Genomic DNA, 27,797 nt, shown 5'->3' on the forward strand with positions numbered 1-27,797 from the left:
TTTGGACTGAGGGAATCTAACTCTTGAGCCAGTACCCCTAACCACTGTTTTGTCATCAGTGTTCACATAGTTAAAGGCTAGCCACCTAGAACAGAAGAAACCTAGTTCTGCACTGATTGGCGTGATCCTATAAAAAACCAAAGCTGTGAACTACAGGAGAGTAGGAGATTTCAGTTCAATAAATGAAGAACGATCCTAATGATTGGAACTGTCCATCGAATAACAGACTTTTCAGGCACTTGAGCGGCTGGTCCAGGAGCTCATGAGCAGAAAAGCTTGCACATATTTATGGAGGGGAAAGAATCTTCATGAAACTTTTCAAGGGCCTTTGCCTAGATTAAGTGTTTCCCAAAGTGGATTCCACGGAACACTAGTCCTACAAGATGTTTCACAAAACAAGGACTTGATGATCAGAAGACTTTGGGAAGGGCTATGTACTCTACCCTTCCCTCTCCCTGGGAGATTGACAAGCATATTAACATATTAAGATATTAAGAGGGCTTCCCTGGTGGCGCAGTGGTTGAGAATCCGCCTGCCGATGCAGGGGACACGGGTTCGTGCCCCGGTCCAGGAGGATCCCACGTGCCGCGGAGCGGCTGGGCCCGTGAACCATGGCCGCTGGGCCTGTGCGTCCGGAGCCTGCGCTCCTCAACGGGAGAGGCCACAACAGTGAGAGGCCCGCGTACAGCAAAAAAAAAAAAAAAAAAAAGATATTAAGATGCCCTGCAATAAAGAAACTCTTTTGATATGTTAACCCAGCATTTCTGAAATTATTTGACGTTGCAAAGTTTTTGTTTGTTTTTTTCCCAGCATGGTGCTCATTAAGAGCTTATAGGACAAAAGCTTCTACAAAATAAACTTTAGAAAATGCTATGCTAGATGATTTCTAATATTTCTTTCAAAAGTAAGTTTATGTGATGAGAGAAACAGTAAGAAAGCATTATTTACTAGTTACCATAAATGTGAGAGGACTTTTGATCAATTCTGCTTATATGATATATGATGGCATCTTATTCATAGTTAGCTGTATAATGAATCAAATTATGTTCCCCCAAATAAATTATTATTTTATATAAAATAATATAACAGGGTTAGCCTAAGGCATGGATACCAGCACTGTCTCAAATACCAATTGTATAGAATAGGACCTACTAAACTTAATCATAATTAAAGAGTTCAGTTCTCTACGTTAAGGAGGAAATAATTTTCTGCTGTCTAAATATATTTACCAAATGATATAATACTATGGTTTACTAACAATTTTTATAGCCTCACAACATTTCTCTTGAATTCCCCAAAGTTATTTGTCCAAATTGGCTTTATATTTGCATTCTACTCGTTGTAAATGTGGTATCGTGCAGATTCTCTTGAGTATAGTTTACAAGAATCCTTTTCTCTCTACTGTTTTACCAAGTCTAAGCACAAAAGGTGCAAACATTTATTGTCAAACTGTGAGATTAGCTCATATATAAATATGTTAAAGCTTGATTTGGTTTCTCTGAGGGAAAGAGAAAAATGTTTAGTTTTCCTAATCATTTCAAAATGCTAGTTTGAAAAGTTACATAAACATATATGTGTTTAAAATCCAAGTAGAGTATTTAAAACATGTTCTATTATTTAAGATAATATATGAATGGTAATTTTATTTACAACATAGATTCAAATTAACCAAATAAATTTCTTTCTGTTTCAATCATTTAGCGAGAAAAGTTTAATAATGCAGAGAACAGCTTTTCAGGAGCAATTTGGCACACACTTTTCTGTATCAAAAAGAAACCTATTGAAACTGTCCTTGTCCTTTGCTGTAGGCTACAATGCAGAGCAGACGTTTATTTGTTCCAAACTGTGAATATGGTAGTACAAGACTACTTCTTGATGTTTTAATAAATAAATGGCCATATTAATGGCTTGCTGAACATAGGGATCCCGTCATAAATATCCTGGGTTAGGTTCAGCAAAGGGCTTTGAACACCAGGTCAGTTTTGTTCTTTTTAGAAAAAAATGCTTTCTATAATTAACCAGCTGTTATGGAATACACCTGCATAAGAGCTTCAATACTTAAACCCTCAGGTACTGGTTTAAGTAGCCCCATTAACTAAAGCAAAGAATGGAGGTCATGGTTACACCACCAGAGAGAAGCACAGATATGCTAACTGATCTGACACCTAATGGGAGAGCAGGTTGGAAAACTCATGCTCTACATTTGTGTAATCGACACTGTGCAGGATCTCATTTTGCGTGCATGTCACCATTGCTGCAAAGGGAAATGACTTGGCTGCAAGGGAGTCACTTGGGAATCACCGATGCTCCTCTATGCTTCTCTGTTTCCTGTCCCTCAAGACACCTACTGGCAAAGCCAGCAGAGGGGTTTCTCTGTGAGCATGGACGAGTGATCACCCTTCTGTTCATGTTGAGCAAGAATGGAAACTGTGAAAAGAGAACTATTCAGGGCTTCCCTGGTGGCGCAGTGGTTGGGAGTCCGTCTGCCAATGCAGGGGACACGGGTTCGTGCCCCAGTCCGGGAAGATCCCACATGCCGCGGAGCGGCCGGGCCCGTGAGCCATGGCCGCTGAGCCTGCGCATCCGGAGTCTGTGCTCCGCAACGGGAGAGGCCCCAACAGTGAGAGGCCCGCGTACCGCAAAAACAACAACAACAACAAAAAGAGAACTATTCATTATCACTTTACCTCACCATTTGTTATTTCTCCACAGCTACATTACATAGTCCTATAGGACCCAAACCTAGTCTTATTCTGCATTTCAGTTTTTTTGTATCTGTATCTGTATTTATATTATGTGTTTGTATATATAATATTTTTGGTATCTCCCAAATCAACTAATATGTTACCTATGACAGAAGACACTCAAATGTTTGTTAATATATTGGCTGATTGAATACAGGACACAGGAAGAATTCCTAATGTCAAAATAATGAATAATATACACTACTTCAGACTTCATACAACATTTTGTCATATTGTTAAGAGGCATAGAAATGTCATCTTGTTAAAGTGGAATCGTACTAAGTACAGAGAAAGCAAACTCACCAGTTTTCTTTAATTGTTATGAAGTTTTACATATACAGTTGAAGCCGATTGTCTTTCTTAATTTCCAGAAAACTGATTTCAACCTAAATGTTTTAAAATAGTGCTTACAGGGACCTCCTTGGTGGTGCAGTGGTTAAGAATCTGCCTGCCATTGCAGGGGACATGGGTTCGAGCCCTGGTCCGGGAAGATCCCACATGCCGCGGAGCAACTAAGCCCGTGCGCCACAACTACTGAGCCTGCGCTCTAAAGCCCACGAGCCACAACTACTGAGCCCACGTGCCACAACTACTGAAGCCCACGGGCCTAGAGCCTGTGCTCTGCAACAAGAAAAGCCACCGCAATGAGAAGCCCACGCACCACAACAAAGAGTAGCCCCCGCTCACCGCAGCTAGAGAAAGCCCGCACGCAGCAACGAAGACCCAATGCGGCCAAAAATAAATAATCTTATAAAAAAATAAAATAGTGCTTACAGGGCTTATATAGAACATATGTACAGATCAGCTTGTTCTGTCTTGGGTATTAACATCCATATTTTCTATTAAAGGCAGAACTGAACCGTTTCCAAGATACGAAGAGACTGCTTCAAGATTATTACAGAGGAATGGAATGTAAAATCCCAACAGATGACACTAAGAGATTTACTCGAGTCCCATTGGTCCAACTGGATAGTAAAGATATTTTGGAATCCCAGCTTAGGTAAGGCGAGCTATCACGTTGCACTGTAATCAGTCTCAACATAAAGCTTTGTGATTTTAAATTGAATACCACTAATAAAACCACAGTCTTGTATCTGCTAATCCAAAATCCAAAAAAACCTCTAAAAACTGAAAACTTCGACTCAAGACTATCGGTATGCATTATTTATCCCACTTATAGTGAATATCTACTCATTTTTGCCTCAGAGATATAGTGTGTTTTGTTACAGAGTGCTTCCAACAGACTGCTGGGGATATTATGGAATATATAGTATATACATATTCTGAATTCTCAAACACTTTTGACCACAAGGGTTTCTAGTAAGGGATCGTGACCCTCTACCACCTTTATGAAAGGTCCCAAGCTGCTCTGTGTGTATGTGTGCATTTGTGTGTGTGCATGGCATTATATAAATGACAATGGAAGGTGTTATGAGTCTTCTTTTACAGCTTAGGAAATTGAGAAACAGTAAAGACTAGTCATATGTGAGTATGACTTTGTGAGACTGAAACTTAGTAGTAGTCTAACATCAGATTCCCACCAATAAGAAAATAAACTTGGTGGTAAGGGTGGAAGAAAAATGACATTTTCAGGCAATTACTAGTTATATGTAAGTAAATTAAAACAATTTGTTTGGGAAAGTCACCCCAACTCTCTTAAGCCTTGGTTTCCTTATCTGTAAAGTAGGGTTGTTGTGAAGATTACAGAAAATGAAATCCTCAAAACACGTAGCCCCATGCCTGCGAGTCAGAAGACTTGAGACCTAGTCCCAGTGACTTTCAATAAGTGATGACTATTATCGTCATCATATTATTGCATAATATGACAACAAACTATTCTTCCTCACAGGCACTGTTTTAATTGTGAATATCGCATGTTCTTACATTCCTCATTTTACCCTCCCTTATTCCAGAAAGGATTTGAAATGGCCTGTGCATGGTAGGATTCCACAATGATCTGAGGCCATTTCTCTCTAGGCTTCTTCCATCTGGTCCCATCATGTCCTTGTCAGGACCACGAGTAAGCAAGAAAACACAAGAAGTCTGAACCCTCTTTTTGACACAGATACAAGAGAAATGTTTAACTCAGCAAACTTCTGAAAGAGAAGTTTGTAATTAAGAACAATAAAAATTTCCCAAAGTGTTATGAACCATCAGAGTCATCAAAAGAGGCCAAGTTTCAATGTCTACAGTAGCAGGGCATTCTGTTCTTAGCACAAAATAGCAAGTCAGGCATAATGGGGAAGCTATTAATGTTAGTTAGTAGAATGAAACAGGCAAAAGAACAGCCAGTTCTTACTTTTGCAAAACACTCTGCACCAATCTCAACCTCGGATCACTGCTGTGAGTATCCCCTGGAACTCTTAGCCAATCAAAGCATCAACCAACCAACCAGTCTCTTTAATATGTATAGGGAAATGAGCAGAATGTTAAGCATGTCTATTTTATTCCTCCAACAACCTAATAATAATAATAATAATGGTGTTAACTAATAACCAATAATGTGTAACAATATTATTATTATATTTGTATTTTTCCAGAAGAAATGGAGCCTCAGAAAGTCGAGTGACATGCCCCAGTTCGTATCTACTGATAGTGAGAGAGCTAGCTGACCAGAATTTTTCCCAGTAAATGAATTCTAAATCCAGATCCCTTTTCTAAATGATACGCAACCACTGCTGTCCTCCAAGCAAGGTGTTAGGAATGCCTATTGCCCCATATTAAACATGTAGAGATGATCACACAGCCTTTATCTTATTAGACACATGAATCTCACGTCTCAGTGACCGAGATTGAGCACTACTTGATTATTAAAACGTCAACTGTCCTTGTGGGTGGACATATACTGAGTTGTAGACCCTCAACATGTTGCCTTTATAAGGCACGGTGCACTGTCAGAATTCCAAGCTCTATGAGAATCAAAGAGCCAACTTCAGAAAACCTCATCTGATGCTTCAAAACAAGGCCAAGCTAATTGTGTGCTGGAGTTCACAGCCAGCTTTCTGCATCACTGCTCTTGTCCCCAGCAACTTGAGTCTGCCAAGCCAAATGCTTGTTCCTCCTCAAATTTTAGCACAGGAATCCTTGGAGCTCCTCTCCGCCCATTCCTTGCCCTAGCTGAAAGCTCTTCCTATGTTCTATCACCGAAGGGGATCCCAGTCGCAACTAGCATTCTGCTCTGTGAATCGCTCCCTGCAGTTAGCCTTTGAGATCCTGGGATCCTTCAGGGATAGAACCTTCCCAGGGGCAGCTCTAAAATCTCTACACAAGGGCAGCAATATGGTCGAGAAAGGGGGAGAGAGAGCTTAACTCTGTGTTCCCACAGCACTTTACAAAACAGAGACAGCCTTTATCACCCACTCTCAAGGGTAGGGAGGGCTGCTGGAGCTCTCACACCTCCATGGGACACCCCCTTGCAGACCTCACATCTGTCATATCCTGCTTTTCAACTGTCTACTTCCGGAAGCCAACTACTAGTCATTTTAAAGAAGTGACGTCCAGTTCTACTGGTTTTCTTTTCATGACTGATTTATACCTTGTCGGAAGTTTATATCCCAGATAAATTTCAAAATTGCATTTCTTCATAATTGCCATTGTTTAATTCCTCTCCTCATAATTACTGAGAATTAGACCTAAAAATTATGTTTTAGCATAGCTTATCTCTAGCTTCCTCTTGTTAGACTTTCTAGACCATAAAACATTTTTTTTCTTTTTTAACATCTTTATGGGAGTATAATTGCTTTACAATGGTGTGTTAGTTTCTGCTTTATATCAAAGTGAATCAGTTATATATATATACATATATCCTCATATCTCCTCTCTCTTGCATCTCCCTCCCACCCTCCCTATCCCACCCCTCTAGGTTGTCACAAAGCACGAAGCTGATCTCCCTGTGCTATGTGGCTGCTTCCCACTAGCTATCTATTTTACATTTGGTAGTGTATATATGTCAATGCCACTTTCTCACTTCGTCCCAGCTTACCCTTCCCCCTCCCTGTGTCCTCAAGTCCATTCTCTATGTCTGCGTCTTTATTCCTGTCCTGCCCCTAGGTTCTTCAGAACCAGTTTTGGTTTTGTTTTTGTTTTTAGATTCCATATATATGTGTTAGCATACGGTATTTGTTTTTCTCCTTCTGACTTACTTCACTCTGTATGACAGTCTCTAGGTCCATCCACCTCACTACAAATAACTCAATTTCGTTTCACTTTATGGCTGAGTAATATTATTTTGTATATATGTGCCACATCTTCTTTATCCGTTCATCTGTTGATGGACACTTAGGTTGCTTCCATGTCCTGGTTATTGTAAATAGAGCTGCAATGAACATTGTGGTACATGACTCTTTTTGAATTATGGTTTTCTCAGGGTATATGCCCAGTAGTGGGATTGCTGGGTCATATGGTAGTTTATTTTTAGTTTTTTAAGGAACCTCCACACTGTTCTCCATAGTGGCTGTATCAATTTACATTCCCACCAACAGTGCAAGAGGGTTCCCTTTTCTCCACACCCTCTCCAGCATTTATTGTTTGTAGATTTTTTGATGATGGCCATTCTGACCGGTGTGAGGTGATATACCTCATTGTAGTTTTGATTTGCATTTCTCTAATGATTAGTGATGTTGAGCATCCTTTCACGTGTTTGTTGGCAATCTGTATATCTTCTCTGGAGAAATGTCTATTTAGGTCTTCTGCCCATTTTTGGATTGGGTTGTTTGTTTTTTTGATATTGACCTGCATGAGCTGTTTGTATATTTTGGAGATTAATCCTTTGTCAGTTGCTTCATTTGCAAATATTTTCTCCCATTCTGAGGGTTGTCTTTTTGTCTTGTTTATGTTTTCCTTTGCTGTGCAAAAACTTTTAAGTTTCATTAGGTCCCATTTGTTTATTTTTGTTTCTATTTCCATTTCTCTAGGAGGTGTAGACCATAATATAGCCTTTCATAGTCCTTTCTCCATCTAAAGAGTTCTTCCAAGAAAACTTTGAAAATTGAGATTAAAGCAGGACAACGAAATTCACGAAGTAACATGGACCCAAAAATAGGATTCTGTTAAATAAAATCTTTATATTTCTTTTTTGTTGGTTTTCCCAAGAATTCCCCTAGTTCCTCAAAGACCCAGTTCTCCAGAGTCAGCTTTATCCAAACCAAAAAGAAAAGCCATACTAAAGGGCAAGATCGATTACTCACTGGAAAACATAGAGTTAAACTTTGAGACCAATGAGAAGATAGTGATGGACACGTGGCAGCAGTCTTCTTTAGCAATATCTCACATGGTAAGCAGTGCTGGTTACTACATTTCCTTTCAGTAATACCCATTCATTAAATTCCAAAACTGGTAATATTCTATGAACAGAAAATGTACACAATGTTCACAATATAAATCTATACCTCCCAGAAGTTTTTTTTTTTTTTTTTTTTTTTTTTTTTCTGAAAGAAATAAGAAGTGAAATAGTTCAATCAGCAAATATATGAGGTCAAGAAAGGAGTGAACCAATATTTAGATTATTTTCTATGCTGGCCCAGGGTTCCAAGTGCAGGGCTTTACAGGGCCAAGCAGGAAATGTCAATGAGATGGATTAAGTATAAGGCAATAGGGTAGAGTGGGACTGTGGCCAAGTGGAAGTAACAACCCCATCTAGAGAGGCTCCTAGCCAACCTTACCATTTAAGAATGGGGTCCAGGGCTTCCCTGATGGCGCAGTGGTTGGGAGTCCACCTGCCGATGCAGGGGACGCGGGTTCGTGCCCCGGTCCGGTAAGTTCCTACATGCCGCGGAGCGACTGGGCCCGTGAGTCATGGCCGCCGAGCCTGCGCGTCCAGAGCCTGTGCTCCGCAACGGGAGAGGCCACGGCAGTGAGAGGCCCGCGTACCGCGCAAAAAAAAAAAAAAAAGAATGGGGTCCAGTAGGGCCAGATTTTCCAGTTTTAAAGTCAGAAAGTCAGCCTATACTTTCTTTAAGTCTTCAGAACTAGTTCCTACCTTGATTCCCAACCAGTTGGTTGTCTGTTTCCTGAAGCCTGAGCCTTCTCTGATTGCATGCTCTTCTAATCCTTGTAGTATTTATTGTCTCTCCCACTTTTGACTCTTAGTATCTAGGTTATTGTTTGCGATTTTTACCTTATTAATGCTTTCCTGAATACTTAACTAGGTTCTAAAACTTTCTGTATCCACTACACCTAGCATAATGCTCACATCTAACACAATACTGAGTCCTCAGTACATTCTTGAGATGCTGCTGTCGCTATGCTGGTGACACTGATGTTCATATAAATGATCATGGTCATGGCAAGGAGGATCACCGCAAAGACTACAACTACCAAGCACCAGAGAGTGGGAAACTGGACCTAAAAGTTCTAAAAAAAAGTAAATGAATTATTATCCTTACTGTTAATTGAACATAAAGACAACTTACAAGTCTTATGAATCCCATTAAAATTACCTGGGGAAATGAGACTTTAAATATTAGATTATTAGAAAGAGAGTATCATACAGCACAAAGAGCACTGGCTACACTTCTTGTTTAAGCTGTGTGATTTTAGGAAAATCACTTAACCTCTCTGAGTCTTCGATTCTTTATCTGTAACATGGGAGACATTCTACCTTTTCTTTCCTTTCTTGAATGGTTGAAAAGATCCAATGAAATAATGTATATGAAAGTTTTTTAGAAATTAAATATAACAGATTATTATATTAAGAAATTTATTCAAAACTGTACCACTTTGCTTGTGAACTTTTGAAAACCACATAGAAAGCATAGGAGGAAGGATTGTTTAGTAATTAATATTCCTAATAATTACATTTGAATCCTGCTTTTATATTTCTAATAGACTTTTATGACTTTGATATTACATGTCTTTAAGTGAACTTTGAGTTTCAGATGAGACAGGCCTGATTCAGTAAACTGCTATTTAACATGGGCTTTTCACTACACAGCAGTTTTACCAAGAGCTATTCATTTAGTATGTTATGTTAATTTTTAGTAAAACTTTCTTGTAATTAGCAGGTGTGCAGTGATTTCAAAGAAATAAGTCATGTTTAACACCCACAGCATCAAAGCATTATTTCTAGAGTTTGTTCAGCCTTACAAGCTAGATTGCTGGATGTACTGTGAATTATGTTAATTTTTGAAAGGGACCCAGAGGTGTTTGAGAGAAGTGGACCAGAAAAATGTGGATGATGATAATTATCATCATCATCATCATCATCACAAGGTTGTTTACAGAGGAGAAAAATCCAATTTTAAAGGAAATTGCTATAACTCACCGTGGTTTACAAGAACACATTCAAAAATGAATTGCTTGCAATTTGGGGGAGAATGTTAACAAGTCTGCTTTCAGCTTTACCAAGAATTTGAGAGTACAGTATATATCATGAAATCCGTTTTTATCAAAAGAACATCCGATTAAAAAAACGCATACACACCCACAAAAAAACTGCCTTGCTCTTTGAAACATTTCTGCACCCCTCCAAGGTTCTGCTAATACTGAAGAAGCTGTGGGTGTATTCTGTAGCATATGATTATTTTAAAAGAAATTCCATCAATCCATAAGCATTTCCTGGGCATCTTCTATGAGCATAGCACAGATGCTAAAAGCTATGGAGAAAACCAAGAAGCAGGGCTGGCTCAGCCCTCTGGAGCGCTCATTTCATTTGGAGATTGGGGACAAGATTTAACCCTTGTAGAGCAGCTAGGGACAGTGATATGCTGCGCCGTGGGTATGAAGCGTGCTGGGAATCTGGAGAGGACAGGAATCGGCTGGTCTATCGCACCCGCAGGACTGCAAGCTTCTTTGAGAGTAGAGATTAGATCGTGCCTTCTTCATCTTTCTCTTCACCTCTATCCAACTTCCTGTTTCTCCTCTGGGCCCCTCACCCAATTCTCCCCAGAAATAACAACAGGCTTGGACACAGTAAGCACCGTAATAAATAAATCAACTCCCATGGACCCCCATTTCCTCACCAGTTGCCTTATTGAGATTTTTAAGTTTTCAACCATATGTTGCTACTGCCCCCATGGTGTGTGCGGGTTTTCTGTCTTCATTTTGGGAGTCTCGTCTCAGCCCTCATTTCTCAGATTTACAGTCATAAACGCCCTTCACCTCACCAGGGGCAGGTGAACTTATTTTAGCAGGTACAGTCTTTCTCTTTTTTTATTTTTTAAATTTTTATTTTATATTGGAGCATGGTTCATTAACAATGTTGTGTTAGTTTCAGGTGTACAGTAAAGTGATTCAGTTATACATATACCTGTATTTATTCTTTTTCAAATTCAATCCCACTCCTGGGCATATATCCGGAGAAAAACATGGTTCAAAAGGTCCAGGCTTTCTAACTGCAGGCACAGCCCCAGCTGTACAAGCCCCAGGACAAGGTTTTCCTGCTGCCTGCAGAGCAGAGCCAGCGTCGTAGGCAACATGGAGGGATCCCAGCAGCACTTCGCACACCTCCCTCTCTGCCCTTCACCAGCGATTGTATTGTGACCGCACAACGAATCTCTCATACCAGGAAATCTACGAGCGTGAAAGAAGGAGGATGCTGAGATGGAGAGAAGCTGACATTTCCCCCAAGGAGAGGAAGTTAAGAAGCAGCGATGCAGTTAGCCTGTGGGACAGGTCAACCTCATGAACACTGCCCCTTGCTGGGGTGATGTCTAGTGTTAGAATAGAATGGAAGCCCAGGATTCAAGTGTCCATGAGCCCAATCAATACAGGGCGTGTGCCCTCAAAACTTGGTTGGCGGACATGAAAAATTCTCACCAACTTTATGTATGAAGCACAGACACACATAAAATACATAGGCAGATACCCTTCTGCGGTATTAAAATTTCAGGAAGGGGAATGTGGTGAGGAGAAACTGACTTAAAAACAATCAATAATGAAAAAAAAAAAAAAACCTGAGAAACAATGATATAGAGGAATGCCCCAGGTTGAAGGCCAAGAAATAATAGGAACTTGGAAGAATAGTGTTAAATCCATAGGGTCTGAGATTAAAAAAGAAAGAAATGTTTGTGTAACTAAAGACGAATGGCAGGCAGGGCTTGAGAAAGTGAGTGGCCGCCACACATGTGGCCTCAGAGAAGCTACATCTTGGGACAGGGACAGGTTTCCATTTAAGTAGAATCTTTTAAATCTTCTGTAAAGATTGAGTACATGGCATGTTTGCTGTAGAATGAGGTTTCAGTGGAATTGGGTGAGGGCTAAATCCAAATAGCTATCGTCTTTCATAAATGTTATATTCACTGAAATGTTGCTCTTATACAACCAGGTGGCTGCTGAAATTCATCAGAGACTCATGGAAGAAGAAAAAGAAAAGCAGCCAGCAGAGGCAAAAGAAAAACCTCCTCAGGTAGCTGCAAATAAAAAAGTGAAAAAGGAGCCAACCAAGAAAAAAAAAGAGGACAAAAAAGGAAAAGGTATTCATGGCTTTAGCATCCAGAACCCTGGATGCTTAACCTCTCCTTGGTGGAGAACAAGCACTTAACCAGGCACATGAGCCACTGAGCGACTATAATGCCGTTCATTAGGTTTTACTTCCAGACCCAGTCTCCTGTGTGCTGGTATTAGCTGGCAAACATTCTCCACGCCAGCAGTTATCCGAATAGCCAAGTGTATCCAGGGTGAAATAAATCTCAAAGACACTTTTGAACATGTGAAGAGAACTCCAAGATGACACTATGTAATCTGAAAAGTGCGTGCAAGGGGGCTGACACTGGCTGCCTTAATCAAGAAAGGGTTAAAAGCTAATTCTGAGTATGTAAGTTTCAGGGTTAATTCAGGTTTCAGGTTTCATTCAAGCAAGTCCTTCTCGCCTGGAGGCCTCCTACCTAAAACTCAGCCTCAGAGGCAGGATGGAATGAAAAGGGGAAAGGGTGGGTTCTACCACAAACATTACCCTCCCCTCTGAATGTTTCCACTTGTACATTTTTGCAGTGACTTGAGGCAAGAGAGGAAGAGAGGGAAGCACATGAGCCAAAGTCCTTCCACTGATCAGCTGCTCCTGCTGTGTTTGTTAGGCCCCCGCCATGCAGAACACGATCAGGATGGGTACGAAGGACACAGTGGTAAACTTAAAAAAAACAGAAGCGAGGTCCCTGCCCTGATAGGACTGTAGTCTAATGGCAGAGACAGACATGTGACCGATCATTGTTCTTTATGCGGGAGGTAGAGGTCCCTGGAGAGCGCAGTTATCTCACTCCATCTGAGGGGTAGAAAATGCTTTCCAGATGGAGTCCATCCAAGCAGCTAGAGTAGGAGTTAAGACTAAGCCCTCAGGATGGGGGTTGGGGGGAGGTGGTGACCCCTGAAGCCAAGGAAAGGGTAGCCCCACAGTAAAGAACAGGGGACCCTGGTCCATTTCAGATGGGGAACATAAAGGAAATAAGCAGAATTTGAAGGAAATGCTTCCATTTACTTTAATGGAATAATTGATTGGGTCCAATCACTTAATTTTACAGATGTTAAAATAGAAACCCAGAGAGATTAAGGGCTCTTTCATCTGTAATTTATACTTACTGTTCACTATTGTAATTAACACGTCTTATTACCATTTCTTTGTTTACATTTGTCTTCTTCCCAAAATTTGAACCCCTTGAGATCAGACCTTCAAGAAAGATTTATTGAACTAAGAATAGTACAAGCTGGGCCTGCAGCTAGAATCTCACTGCCATTTCTTATGGGCAAATTCTCAAACACTGACAAATTCTTTTTTTTTTTTTTTAATTTATTTTATTTTTTGGCTGCATTGGGTCTTTTGTTGCTGCGCACGGGCTTTTCTCTAGTTGCGGAGAGCGGGGGCTACTCTTCGTTGCGGTGCACGGGATCCTCATTGCAGTGGCTACTCTTATTGCAGAGCACGGGCTCTAGGCACGCAAGCTTCGGTAGTTGTGGCTCGCGGGCTCTAGAGCGCAGGCTCAGTAGTTGTGGCGCACAGGCTTAGTTGTTCCGCAGCATGTGGCATCTTCCCAGACCAGGGCTCAAACTCCTGTCCCCTGTATTGGCAGGCGGATTCTTAACCACTGCGCCACCAGGGAAGCCCAAACATTGACAAATTCTTATTTTCTAATTCTCTTGTGTTATCATTAAAGTACTTGTATTTAAGCACTAGTTAAAAGACAATGAAGTAGATGACGAATTCTTGATCATCAGCTACATTTCCACCGTTATGTGCTTGAGGTTATTCTCTGATCTTCTCTCGATGAGGCCTTGGGAAACACTTGGCCAACACGAGTATCCCTTGTGAAGTGGTACTTCTCCAGGTGGCCAACACTATGTTGGGGTTTGCTAATTTCTGTCCCCAAACACTAAATTGCATCCTGTTTGGTGTCTGTAACCCTGTCTGCATGAGCCACACACCTCATTTTTCCATGATGCTAGACGAATGGGGTATTATTATATGTGTCCAGCCAGACACCACACGGAGAATTCTCAAGGAAAGATTATCAATATTTCATCACTCACACTGTCTGGACCCGGGTCTCTCCTTTCCAAATTACCAGACGTGTATCGCCCTACACACTCCACTTTGTACTCATTTTATCCAAGTCCCTTCGTGTACACTTGTACGTTGGCAAGTAACTCAGCACGTTTCATTGCCCTTTCAGATAAATCCCCACCTATGGCAGAAACCACTCCTGTAATAGTAACAGCAGAGGAGGCTGAAGAAATGGAAATAAAAAGCAAACTGAGGCTCAGAATAAAGGAAGAGCATCTTGCTGCCCTGCAATTTGAAGGTAGAGATCGGAAAGAACTAAGACTAAGTAGAAAACAGAGCAGTAGGCAAACAGCCCCTGGCTGGCTTTTATCTATGAGTACACAAAGCAAACTAACTGAAATGTACAACATTCAGTTGGCTGTTTTCATGTGACCGTATGAAGACTAGATCTGACTGTCATATGACTGTCTGCTGAGATCTCAAAAAGGGAAACTGGGAAGAGGTTAGGAGAGCACCAGCAGTAATTAAAATCGCAAAGAAAAGAAACAAAAGCAGTATTTTAGACTTGGTGTGATTTTACAGGCTGAAAGAAAGCTTGGGGCTACCTAAGGAGGTGCTTCTATATTATAATAAGAATAATTTAGGCCTCTCATTAGGAAAGGAAACCCTGACTAAAGGCTAACGGGTCCTGAAAGTGAGTTCTTGGGAGCAGGGGCCACAGAAGAGCCAGTCATGGATCAATAATGTTCAAGGGCTTCCTTCTCTAAAGAGAGCAACAATTTTACAAGACATAGTCTCCTTCTGGATCTTCCAGTTGTCTTATAATAAATTCCAAATGGAATTTGAAAAGATCAAGAAATTGAGCCAAAGTATCCTGATTGGAAAGAAACCATGGTCAATATACTAGATGTCAAAACCATAAAAATGCAGCATTGGGTAAGCTGGGACCCATTAACGACTCAAACAATTAACTACTAAAGATGCTTGCCATCCCTTGCTTCTCTCCTTTTCTCCCTCTCTCCATCCTCCTACCACTTGCTTTCATAATTCCAAGAGTAAAATCTGAAGGATATTGAACACAGGAAGTCACGACACATGCTTGTCTCGTTACCCGTCCCCACATCTGCTTTCAGTAGCTAAGTATGCTTCGTCCTCCAGTTCATTCCGTACGTGGTCCCTAGTGTAGCTAAATTCACTCATTTATATAGTAAATGTTCACTGAGTTTCTACTATGTGCCAGGTCCTGTAGTAGTTGAAAGAAATATACACATATATATACACAAACACAAAACAACAAACAAAAATAAAACCCAATCTAGAGGAAGAGAAATGCAAACAATCACTTATAATATGTTGTGATATTGGAATTAGGCGGACAGGACAAAGGAGGCATGGCGAGAGTCAAGAATGAATTCATGCTTGAGCAGACCTGGAAGAATGTGGGAAATGTGCGTAGGGGACAGCGGGGGCAGGGATGGGGGAGGAGAACTAGGTGACTAGCGGGGAGTAGCTGTGGAGTCTGAGGCACATCCTGGGAAGGAGTGATCAGGGAGGTGGAGGGTCACATAGGCCCTGCCCAGAAAGTTACATTTCCCTTATGGCGACTGGGAGCTAGTGAAGAATTCTGAGCAGAGAGCACCTGTGAGCACGTGCACAGGTGAGCTGGGTTACTCTGGGGCGGGTGGAAGTGGATTTGGATTTGAGGTGGGGAAAGGAACTTGGAGAAAGCAGGACGGAGGCGGTTGCTGTAGTTGAGGCGAGACATAAAGCAGTGCCCAAACGTGGTGATAGAAAAAGCAAGGAAGAAAGATTGGACAGATATTTTAGAGGAAAATCCACGGACCTCATTGTGTGCCCAGAACATCAATGGATGCTGGGAACATGGGCTTCACCCTCCCGTCACCTGTGCTGAGAAGGATGATGGCGTCGCCTTCCCAGGGTTCTAAGATGGGAGATCCCGAGACTTAGTACCCTCCCCCTTTTTGAAATTCGGAAATTATCTATTTGTGTTTTCCCATTCCAATTTATCAAAGGGTATATTGCAATTACGTGTAAAGCTGAATTGTAGTTTTGGTTTAAATAAACTGTCAAACGACTCTAACCACACATTGTTTTGTTTCTGAGAAGGATAGGGTATAGTTATCCATACTGGTGTATCAAGTGTATGCCTAAAGTTTCACAGATTAAAGTGTAATTGGTTTAAAATTGAATTTGGCTAATCAGAAAATGCATGACATATAAAACATGTAAAAAATGCTTGTTTCTCTTTTTAAATAGAGATAGCTACACAGTTCAGACTTGAACTGATCAAGGTAAAAGCATTGGCTTTCCTGGAAGAGTTAGTAACAAAGGCAGTTGATGTATATAAACTCATGGAAAAGTGGCTCGGTGAGAGGTACTTGAATGAAATGGCCAGGTAAAGTACTGTGTGACTTTTAAAAATATTTTAAAATATTTACTTTGTTAATTCCTGAAGACCAAAAATGACAAAGATTTTTAAGGTGTTTACAAACTTGAATTACATTTACAAATAGAAATTTTGACCTTTTAGGAAATCACATATGCATTTGTGTTGCCTCTTTTTAACAATAGTAAGTCATGCATCAAAGGACGCTCTTGCACATTATTTATGAATTTGGTTTACACACTGCTCAGTGAGGACCTTAGTTTACAAGGTAAAACTATAAGCAATTTAAAAATATTTTTTAGAAGTAGTATAATGTTTCATATCTTTCTAATGCTAGACTTCTTATTAGTCAGGGCCAGTGAATGGGAGATGAAGTCATTCACAGGAATGTTTTACCCGTTAGGCCGATTCCCTTGTGACAGCCAGTTCTACTTTTCTATTGGGTTCCAAAGGCTTTCCAGACCCTCATTGCTAGTGAGGGACAGCAAGTCTCACGCTCTAAATTCTCCCCTGAAAGGCATAAAAAGGCAGCTCAGCAGGGCGGAAACAGCCCTCAATGGAGAGTCAGGAGACCTGATGGTCCAGGAGATGGAGAATCTCTCCTTGTGCACATATTACAGCATGCCTAATCACTTTGGACCCCATAGGCCTCATCTGTAAAAGAAAACACTCCCACCAGGCTATTTTAAAGGTTTCTACTAGATCTAGAGTCTGTGATACACTACAATTTGCAATAAACATTTACTGAAAATTTGGAAGTTGTGGCATACATAGTATACAAATGGCAGGTATTCTCAGAAGCAACATCGGCCAGCTAGAAGACGGTTGTTAGGGTTTGTTTTCTCCAGTCCTTGTCTCAAAATGAAAATTCTGTTGTAAAATCCTCAGCCTAGTTGTTTGTATCTGTTGCTCTATAGTAAAACACACACACACACACACACACACACACACACACACACACCCCTCGGCCTGGTAACCTCACTACAGTAGTGCTTAAAATAATTTGTCAGTTACTCATCAGCATTGTGAAGCAGTGATGTTCAGTTCTGTTCTCTGCCTGCTGCCTACAAATGAAAGCATATCTTCTTCATTCTTCGGGTTCACAGCTCCCATCCTTGTGGCCACATCAAGAGGCACATGGCCAAGTTTCTTTTTTTTAATCAGATGAACTCATATTTCTCAGATTTATTTTGTGTGTATGTGTGTGAGGTCAGATATATATATCTGACCTCTGAATATGGCCACAAGAAATTAAAACCTAGGACTGTCAAGCTATGCTTTCTCTTTGGGGTCTTGCAAAAATTCTCCAGTGCTAAGAAAAAAAAGGAACAGTGCGACCTAGCAGATCCCTTTGAACTTCAAATCTCACTTTCCATTTTCATGGGATTTCCCTAGCCCCCGCCTGCCCGGCCCTTCTGAGAAGGTTACTCTTGGTAACCTTCCACTAGATGGCACACTTATTTCGCTGTGCTGGTTCTGGCTGGGTGTCTACATTTGGAGTCCCTCCTCACTCAGGGCTACGAGCTCTGTAGCTATCCAGTGCCCTTTTCCTTTGCTTCCAACACGTAAAAACCATCAAACAAAAAGTACCTGGATAATACAGACTATATGGACACTCACAAATACAGTATGCTGGAATTAAATTCCAGACTCTTTTGAAAGAAAGTGACTAATATTCTTTTTTTTTAATTTTCAGTATATAAGTATTTGGTGTTCCAGAGTTATATAAAAGCGGATTAAATATGCATTTTTCTGCCATGTTCAATCTTTATTGCAAGATATAAATAAGATTCTTTCTGTAATACAGTGATATTGTACTTAAGTATAAAATTTCTCTGGCCTTTAAAGTGACCTTTAATTAAGGCCATAACTATAACCCCCAGTACAGCCTAAATATATGCCCTATGTTATTTCACATGAATAACCATAAGGTATGGAGTTGTGTGTTTTTGGCTCCATTGCAAAGATGAGGAAATCAGAGAGCTTGAGTCACTTCCCAAGGACCTATGGCTGGAGAGGGGTCTGCAATGAGAGCTAGCTTCCAGGGCTCTTCCCGCTGCACCAAAAGGTTCTGAACTACTGCTGCTTATACCACATGATTTAGCTGGGAATTGTTATTCTCTGTGAAGATAGCAAAGCAATTTCAATGGGTTTTATCGTCAGAATCCACTCTGTCAAATGTGTCTTCGATAACATCACACTCGGTGATATAAAGTTAGAGGAAAGCCACTTTTCTAGACATCCATTATCAAATTTGATTCACTTTACATACGATTTGTCCTGATTCCAAATAAATGTGTTATTCTAACAGTCATATTTTACAGGCTTTTCTGTCATATAACCTTATTCTGGTTCATACTTAAAATGGAAATATCTATTGACATAATCGTTTATATAGTAAAATATGTTCTAATACTAATAAAACCATTTTAGTGGAGTCTCGTTTTGCTCAGCTTTGTATAAACTGTGTAACTCTTAGCCCTGAATGAGCATGTATTTTATTTCTAATCTACATTTATTTATTTATACCCTGCCTTTTTACAAACGGCTTTGAGGAGAAATTAGAATTTTTTAATCATGCGGATTGAATTTTCTAGCTTAGCCAAATTTTCTAAATTTTCTAACATGTTAACTCTGTGTGTATATCTAATAAGCAAACACTATTAATCTGATAGTATTTTTAATGGGGATAACCCTATTCATTTTTCCACTTTCAGTGTGAAAAAATTAACTGAAGTAGCTCGCTATCACATTGAAACATCAACCAAAATTCAGAATGCACTTTATTTAGACCAAGAAGACTTCTGCATTAATGGCGATATAAAAGTCTTTCCAGACCTGTCTCCTCCGATACGCCCTCCACCTGCAGAAAGGGAAGAAAATGGCACCCTGACCATCAAACAGCTTGGCAATCTTCGGGATCAGTTCTTAGAGATAGCACCCCAAGGTAGGAAAAGTAATTATTATGAAAAGAGCACAAAATAAGGTTAAGATTAACCAGGATGGCCATCACCTGTCCACAAGTAAAACAGCCCTCTGGGATTGTGTGGCACTAAAGCAAGCCCTTGTTTCATTCTAATTTATCTCCTATTTGCTTCATACAACATAGATCTGAATTAAACAGAGCAAGACAGTGGCTAATACATTGGCAGTGCGGTGATCCTCACCCCTGGTAATTCTCCTCTCCTGCCCTCCCCACCGCTGGCTGGCAGGTGGGTTAATCTGAGTATTACTCCGTCTGGCAGTTGAGAGACCGTCTTTGTGCATACTTCTAGTTTAAGTTTTGTACTGGGATTCTGAGTTTGTGTTTCTGTCTCCCCCACTAGTCTGGGAAGGGAGACCAGGGAGTAGAGAATTTCCCTTTTATATTTGCCTTTTCCCTCAATGTTTCATAGACCAAGAGCAGAACTTTTGTCAACATATATTTGCTTGACTGATTAATTAATGAATCTGTTCACATGTAAGTGTACATGTTATTTTCTGCACACAAATTCTTGATTTCTTTCACATTTTATTATTATGGCTCTGTAGCATCTACACAGGCTTTTTTTAAAATTTGGGCTCTTTCTACTTATAGATATTCATCAATGAATTCCATCAGTTGATAGCACAAGTAATTCTGACAGAACATGTAGGATTATCATCTCCACTTTATACGTCAGGATACTGAGTCACAAGAACTTGCCTATGGTCACATATCAATCAGGACTCTTCAGGTTCAAAGGTTTTGCCCCTTCTCACTAAACTAAGTTGCCTCTCATAAAGAGGTTTATCTTCTAACATCTCCTACTTACTGGAAAATCATTACTTTTCCCCAGATAATAGTCAACTGACATTTGTCTAGTACTAACACAATTTCACTTTCATAATGGTTATACTTCACTTATTTTTTTTAAGTTCAGTATTCCCAGAAAACCACATTAGATTTCATTAGTCAAAAGAGTATTACTTTAAGTCTGAAGACTTTCTTGCTAAGACCAGTGGGTGAAACAGGTGTAACCATTTCCCTGGGTAGATCCTTACCCTAGCAAGTGTCACCTCATCTAATCAACTTGAATGGGTCTACACCTCCAAGATATAAAGGCACACACTACACCAGTGAATGAACACCAACTCGGGTTGTCAGCATTTAGGCAGGAAGCAGCTGGTCAAAAAAATATGGCCATCAGCTGGTACAGGAAAAAATCTCAGGTGTATAAAGCCAGCTCATGAAATCCCTTCAGTCTTTCAGTCAGGTAGATTCCATCCTCTTTCCCTTTGTGTGGGCTTACAATGTCTTTTTATTATGTATTTCCTTCTTCAAAGTTGCTTTTGCTCTTCATTTTATCCATACTGTTTACATATAAAATAAGAAGTATATGAAGTATAATTTGCTTTAATCCTAAACTAGGGTGACTAGAAGCTGGTCAAAATTAAAAGTTTTGGTGGGCCTTTGAGTAGGTAGAAAATTATCAACCACTCATAATCCCTTTCAGAAAGGACCTTAGTATTCGTGGCGATAATCATAATACATTCTTGGGTCCAACCTCAAAATCAGAGTTTGCATTTCAACTAAAAGTTTAAACATAAATTACAAATATCAGCTGTAACTTGACATATGTATGTCTTAGAAGATTAACTCTAGAAACCGTTGAGACTAAAAGATGTCAACTGATACATTTATCTATTTTCAGAGTTTGGTAGCGTACAACGGCTTTCAAAGTATGGTAGGAAGAGGAAGGAAGGGAGAAGAAAGAAAGGGAGGTAAAGGAGAAGGGTGATAGTTATGTATATATATATTTTAAAAGTAGGTGTAAAAGGAAAAACCACTTGCCCTAGGGACTTAGAGTGTAATTTGAAAAGGCAAGCAAAGAAGAAGAAAGTATAAACTTCTATTTAGGTGCTCCTCTGGAACAGTATCTGAACTTGAAAAAAGTGCTCAAGAATACAAAGCAAAGGTGAATCAGTGTGCAATGAGGTTGGTCAGGAAAATTGTGTGGAAAAACACCTCAGAGGGAGGAATTGAAAGAAGTAAAGAGTGATTGGATGTCAAGGATACAGAGGATATTAAAAGTTGGGGGAACAGCCACCAGAAAATGTGTAGGTTTGTGGCTTGAGTATTGATGTTTGAGGAAGGGTCAGGGACCTCTCTGCTTCTCCCTCCCCAGTTGCATGAACTGCAGGAAAACAGATGCAGAGGTCAGCTCTGTCTGGGGAACCACCTCCAGCCATCCAAGCTAGAGAATTATCCAGATTTAAGAATAATTGTTGTAATTAACACAGAATTGACAAAGCTATACAATACTGTGGGATTTGGGGATCTTGATGGTACAAAATGACTTATGGTCTATAAGCAAAGAGTTTAAACCCTTTTCTTTGTTATTGTCTCAGTTATACTATTTGAAAAAATATATATTGCATATGGTACTTTTAAAATACATGTAAATACATGTAAAATACATGTAAAATACAGTATCACGGGATCTATCAATAGAAATAATATTCATTGTCATCATTTTTCTAATGTATAAAGGGAAGGCAAAGTAATAATCATTCTGTTTTCTGGATCCCAGAGTCACAAAATTAGAGGTTCTCTGATGACATCTTAGAAGTCAGGAAGCAAATATTAATGTTACCCCTCCCTGAAGAAGTCCAATGATTACCACTCACTCCTTCTCCCAGTTCCCCTGGCCCCAAAAACATCCTCTGACTTGAGTCTTTCTTCTTCATTCTTGTTGAAGGATACACACCAATCCATCTTTTACATGAAGTGTTTGTCATATTCCTTCCAAGAATTAGAAAACAATCTTTTATGATACATCTCATGGTATTTACCCTAGAAATCTACAATTTCAAAAGACGATCTTAGTTGAAGTAATAACAATTTTGAAAGTATAGAGCAACTCTCTACAAGTAGTACATTTCTAAATGTGGAATCCTATAGAACTTCCCGATTGAACTTGAAAATTGCTGTTATTTCTAAGCCAAGAAATGTGAGCATTTTCTTACACTGGTTCACATATTTCAATTTAACCTATGGTATTTAAGATGCAAAATTCCAGCTCACTAAAATATATTAAAATATGGTGAATAGATGAATTTTTTTCTAGGAAACAACATACATATTTGCATATAACAATCATTATGATACTAAGCCCAAAGTAAGATTTTTTTAAGCAAATTTACAAGGAGTATCAATGTGATTAAGTTATATTTTGTTCCCTTCAATTATGCTACATAAACAAAATTATTCGGAGAAATGAATAATCTTTCATTAAAACAAGTGACTGAATGCATACTTGTGAGTAACTAGTATCAAGATATTAATAGAGAAGATTGGTTCAAGATGGTAGAGTAGAAGGACATGCACTCACTCCATCTTGTGAGAGCACCAGAATCACAATTAACTGCTGAATAATCATTGACAGGAAGACACTGGAACTCACCAAAAAAGATACCCCACATCCAAAGACAAAGGGGAAGCTGCAGTGAGATGGTAGGAGGGGCACAATCACAATAAACTCAAATCCCATAACTGCTGGGTGGGTGACTCACAAACTGGAGAACAATTATACCACAGAAGTCCACCAACTGGAGTGAACGTTCTGAGCCTTACATCAGGCTTCCCAACCTGGGGGTCTGACAGCCAGAGGAGGAATTCCCAGAGAATCAGACTTTGAAGGCTGGCGGGATTTGATTGCAGAACTTTGACAGGACTGGGGGAAACAGAGACTCTACTCTTGGAGACTCTACTCTACTCTACTCTTGGAGTAATGTACACATCAGGAACCAGGGGGAAGGAGCAGTGACCCCATAGGAGACTGAACCAGACCTACCTGCTAGTTTTGGTGGGTGTCCTGAAGAGGTGGGTGGTGGCTGTGGCTCACCACGGGCACAAGGACACTGGCAACAGAAGTTCTAGGAAGTACTCCTTGGCAGGAGCCCTCCCGGAGTCCACCATTAGCCCCACCAAATATCCTGTAGCCTCCAGTGCTGGGTTGCCTCAGGCCAAACAACCAACAGGGAGGGAACTCAGCCCCACCCATCAGCAGACAAGCGTATTAAAGTTTTACTGAGCTCTGCCCACCAGAGCAACACCCAGCTCTACCGACCACCAGTCCCTCCCATCAGGAAGCAAGCACAAGCCTCTTAGATAGGCTCATCCACCAGAGGGCAGACAGCAGAAGCAAGAAGAACTACAGTCCTGCAGCCTGTGGAACAAAAACCATAGTCACAGAAAGAGAGACAAAATGAAAAGGCAGAGGACTATGTACCAGATGAAGGAATAAGATAAAACCCAAGAAAAACAACTAAATGAAGTGGAGATAGGTGACCTTCCAGAAAATGAATTCAGAATAATGATAGTGAAGATGATCCAGGACCTTGGAAAAAGAATGGAGGCAAAGATCGAGAAGATGAAAGATATGTTTAACAAAGACCTAGACCTAGAATTAAAGAACAAACACCTAAAAGAATTAAATAACAAACAAAGATAAACAATACAATAACTGAAATGAAAAATACACTAGAAGGACTCAATAGTAGAATAACTGAGGCAGAAGAACGGATAAGTGACCTGGAAGACAGAATTGAGGAATTCACTGCTGTGGAAGAGAATAAAGAAAAAAGAATGAAAAGAAATGGAGACAGCCTAAAATACTTCTGGGACAAGATTAAATGCACCAACATTCACATTATAGGGGGTCCCAGAAGGAGAAGAGAGAGAGAAAGGACCCGAGAAAATATTTGAATAGATTATAGTTGAAAACTTCCCTAACATGGGAAAGGAAATAGCCACCCAAGTCCAGGAAGCGCAGAGAGTCCCAGGCAGGACAAACCAAGGAGAAACATGCTGAGACACATAGTAATCAAATTGACAAAAATGAAAGACAAAGAAAAATTATTAAAAGCAACAAGGGAAAAATGACAAATAACATACAAGGGAACTCCCATAAGATTAACAGCTGATTTCTCAGCAGAAACTCTATAAGACAGAGGGAGTGGCATGATATATTTAAAGTGATGAAAGGAAAGAACCCACAACCAAGATTACTCTACCCAGCAAGGATCTCATTCAGATTTGATGGAGAAATCAAAAGCTTTATAGGCAAGCAAAAGCTAAGAGAATTCAGCACCACCAAACCAGCTCTACAACAAATGTTAAAGGAACTTCTCTAAGTGGGAAACACAAGAGAAGAAAGGGACCCACAAAAACAAACCCATAACAATTAAGAAAATGGTAATAGGAAGAAACATATCGATCATTACCTTAAATGTGAATGGATTAAATGCTCCAACCAAAAGACACAGGCTCTCTGAATAGATACAAAGACAAGACCCATATATACACTGTCTCCAAGAGACCCACTTCAGACCTAGGGACACATACAGACTGAAAGTGAGGGAATGGAATATTCCATGCAAATGGAAATCAAAAGAAAGCTAGAGTAGCAATACTCATATCAGATAAAATAGACTTTAAAATAAAGAACATTATAAGAGACAAGGAAGGACACTACATAATGATCAAGGGATCAATCCAAGAAGAAGATATAACAATTATAAATATATATGCACCCAACATAGGAGCACCTCAATATAAGGCAAATGCCAACAGCTGTAAAAGAGGAAATCAACAGTAATGCAATAATAGTGGGGGACTTTAACATCTCACCTACAGAAATGGACAGATCATCCAGACAGAAAATTTAAAAGGAAACAAAAGCTTTAAATGATACAATAGACCAGATAGATTTAATTGATATTTATAGGACATTCCATCCAAAAACAGCAGATTACACTTTCTTCTCAAGTGCACATGGAACATTCTCTAGGATAGATCACATCTTGGGTCACAAATCAAGCCTCAGTAAATTTAAGAAAATTAAAATCATATCAAGCATCTTTTCTGACCACAACACTATGATATTAGAAATAAATTACAGGAAAAAAAATGTAAAAAACAGAAACACATGGAGGGTAAACAATATACTGCTAAATAACCAAGAGATCACTGAAGAAGTCAAAGAGGGAATCAAAAAATACGTAGAGACAAATGACAATGAAAACACAATGATCCAAAACCTATGGGATGCAGCAAAAGCAGTTCTAAGAGGGAACGTTAGAGCAATACAATCCTACCACAAGAAACAAGAAAAATCTCAAATAAACAATCTAACCTTACACCTAAAGGAACTAGAGAAAGAAGAACAAACAAACCCAAAGTTAGTAGAAGGAAATAAGTCATAAAGATCAGAGCAGAAATAAATAAAATAGAATCAAAGAAAACAATCGCAAAGATCAATAAAACTAAAAGCTGGTTCTTTGAGAAGATAAACAAAATTTATAAACCCTTAGCCAGACTCATCAAGAAAAAGAGGGAGAGGACTTAAATCAATAAAATTAGAAATGAAAAAGAAGTTACAACAGACACTGCAGAAATACAAAGCATCCTAAAAGACTACTACAAGCAACTCTATGCCAATAAAATGACAACCTGAAAGAAATGAACAAATTCTTAGAAAGGTATCACCTTCCAAGACTGAACCAGGAAGAAAAAAAAATATGAACAGACCAATCACAAGTAATGAAATTGAAACTATGATTTGAAATCTTCCAACAAACAAAAGTCCAGGACCAGATGGCTTCACAGGTGAATTCTATCAAACATTTAGAGAAGAGCTAACACCCATCTTTCTCAAACTCTTCCAAAAAACTGCAGAGGAAAGAATACTCCCAAACTCATTCTACAGGGCCACCATCACCCTGATACCAAAACCAAACAAAGATACTACAAAAAAAGAAAATTGCAGACCAATATCACTGATGAATATAGATGCAAAAATCCTCAACAAAATACTAGCAAACAGAATCCAACAGCACATTAAAAGGATCATACACAATGTTCAAGTGGGATTTATCCCAGGGATGCAAGGATTCTTCAATATATGCAAATCAATCCATGTGATACACCATATTAACAAAATTGAAGAATAAAAACCATATGATCATCTCAATAGGTGCAGAAAAAGCTTTTGACAAAATTCAACACCCATTTATGATAAAAACTCTCCAGAAAGTGGGCATAGAGGGAACCTACTTCATAATAAATGTCATATATGACAAACCCAGAGCAAACATCATTCTCAATAGTGAAAAACTTAAAGTGTTTCCTCTAAGATCAGGAATAAGACAAGGATGCCCACTCTCACCACCTTTTTTTTTTTTTTTTTTTTTTTTTTTGCTGTACGCGGTCCTCTCACTGTTGTGGTCTCTCTCATTGTGGAGCACAGGCTTCAGACGCACAGGCTCAGTGGCCATGGCTCACAGGCCCAGCTGCTCTGCGGCATGTGGGATCCTCCTGGACCGGGGCACGAACCCGCGTCCCCTGCATTGGCAGGCGGACTCTCAACCACTGCGCCACCAGGGAAGCCCATTGCCACTCTTATTCAACATAGTTTTGGAAGTCCTAGCCACAGCAATCAGAGAAGAAAAGGAAATAAAAGGAATACAAATTTGAAAAGAAGAAGTAAAACCATCACTGTTTACAGATGACATGATACTATACATAGATAATCCTAAAGATGCCACCAGAAAACTAGTAGAGCTAATCAATCAATTTGGTAAAATTTCAGGATACAAAATTAATGCACAGAAATCACTTGCATTACTATACACTAACAATGAAAGATCAGAAAGAGAAATTAAGGAAAAAATGCCATTCACCATTGCAAACAAAAGAATAAAATACCTAGGAATAAACCTATCTCAGGAGGTTAAATTCCTGTACTTGGAAAACTATGACACTGATGAAAAAATCAAAGATGACTCAAACAGAGGGAGAGATATACCATGTTCTTGGATTGGAAGAATCAATATTGTGAAAATGACTATACTACCCATAGCACTCTACAGATCAATGTAATCCCTATCAAGTTACTAATGGCATTTTTTTACAGAACTAGAATGAAAATTTTTTAAATATGTATGGAGACACAAAAGACCCCGAATAGCCAAAGCAGTCTTGAGGGAAAGAAACAGAGCTGGAGGAATCAGACTCCCTGACTTCAGACTATACTACAAAGCTACAGTAATCAAGACAATATAGTACTGACACAAAAACAGAAATATAGATCAATGGAACAGGATAGAAAGCCCAGAGATAAACCCACGCACCTATGGTCAACTAATCTATGACAAAGGAGACAAGAATATACAATGGAGAAAAGATAGTCTCTTC

At 39.6% G+C, this 27,797-nt stretch overlaps 1 protein-coding gene across 1 annotated transcript in view; it reads left to right on the top strand.

The window, feature by feature from the left end:
- The window catches only part of LOC131754466 (sperm flagellar protein 2), a 93,327-nt gene that overhangs the window by 20,640 nt on the left and 44,890 nt on the right, over window positions 1–27,797 (top strand). Inside the window, exons 7-12 of the mRNA XM_067033293.1 lie at window positions 3,593–3,744; window positions 7,836–8,016; window positions 12,007–12,154; window positions 14,342–14,470; window positions 16,450–16,588; window positions 19,297–19,526. Of these exons, the coding sequence (XP_066889394.1) occupies window positions 3,593–3,744; window positions 7,836–8,016; window positions 12,007–12,154; window positions 14,342–14,470; window positions 16,450–16,588; window positions 19,297–19,526 (979 nt within the window). The remainder of the gene's footprint in view (window positions 1–3,592; window positions 3,745–7,835; window positions 8,017–12,006; window positions 12,155–14,341; window positions 14,471–16,449; window positions 16,589–19,296; window positions 19,527–27,797) is intronic.

Source organism: Kogia breviceps, chromosome 4 (genome assembly GCF_026419965.1).
Source record: "Kogia breviceps isolate mKogBre1 chromosome 4, mKogBre1 haplotype 1, whole genome shotgun sequence".
In the NCBI taxonomy this organism is placed as follows: Eukaryota; Metazoa; Chordata; class Mammalia; order Artiodactyla; family Physeteridae; genus Kogia; species Kogia breviceps.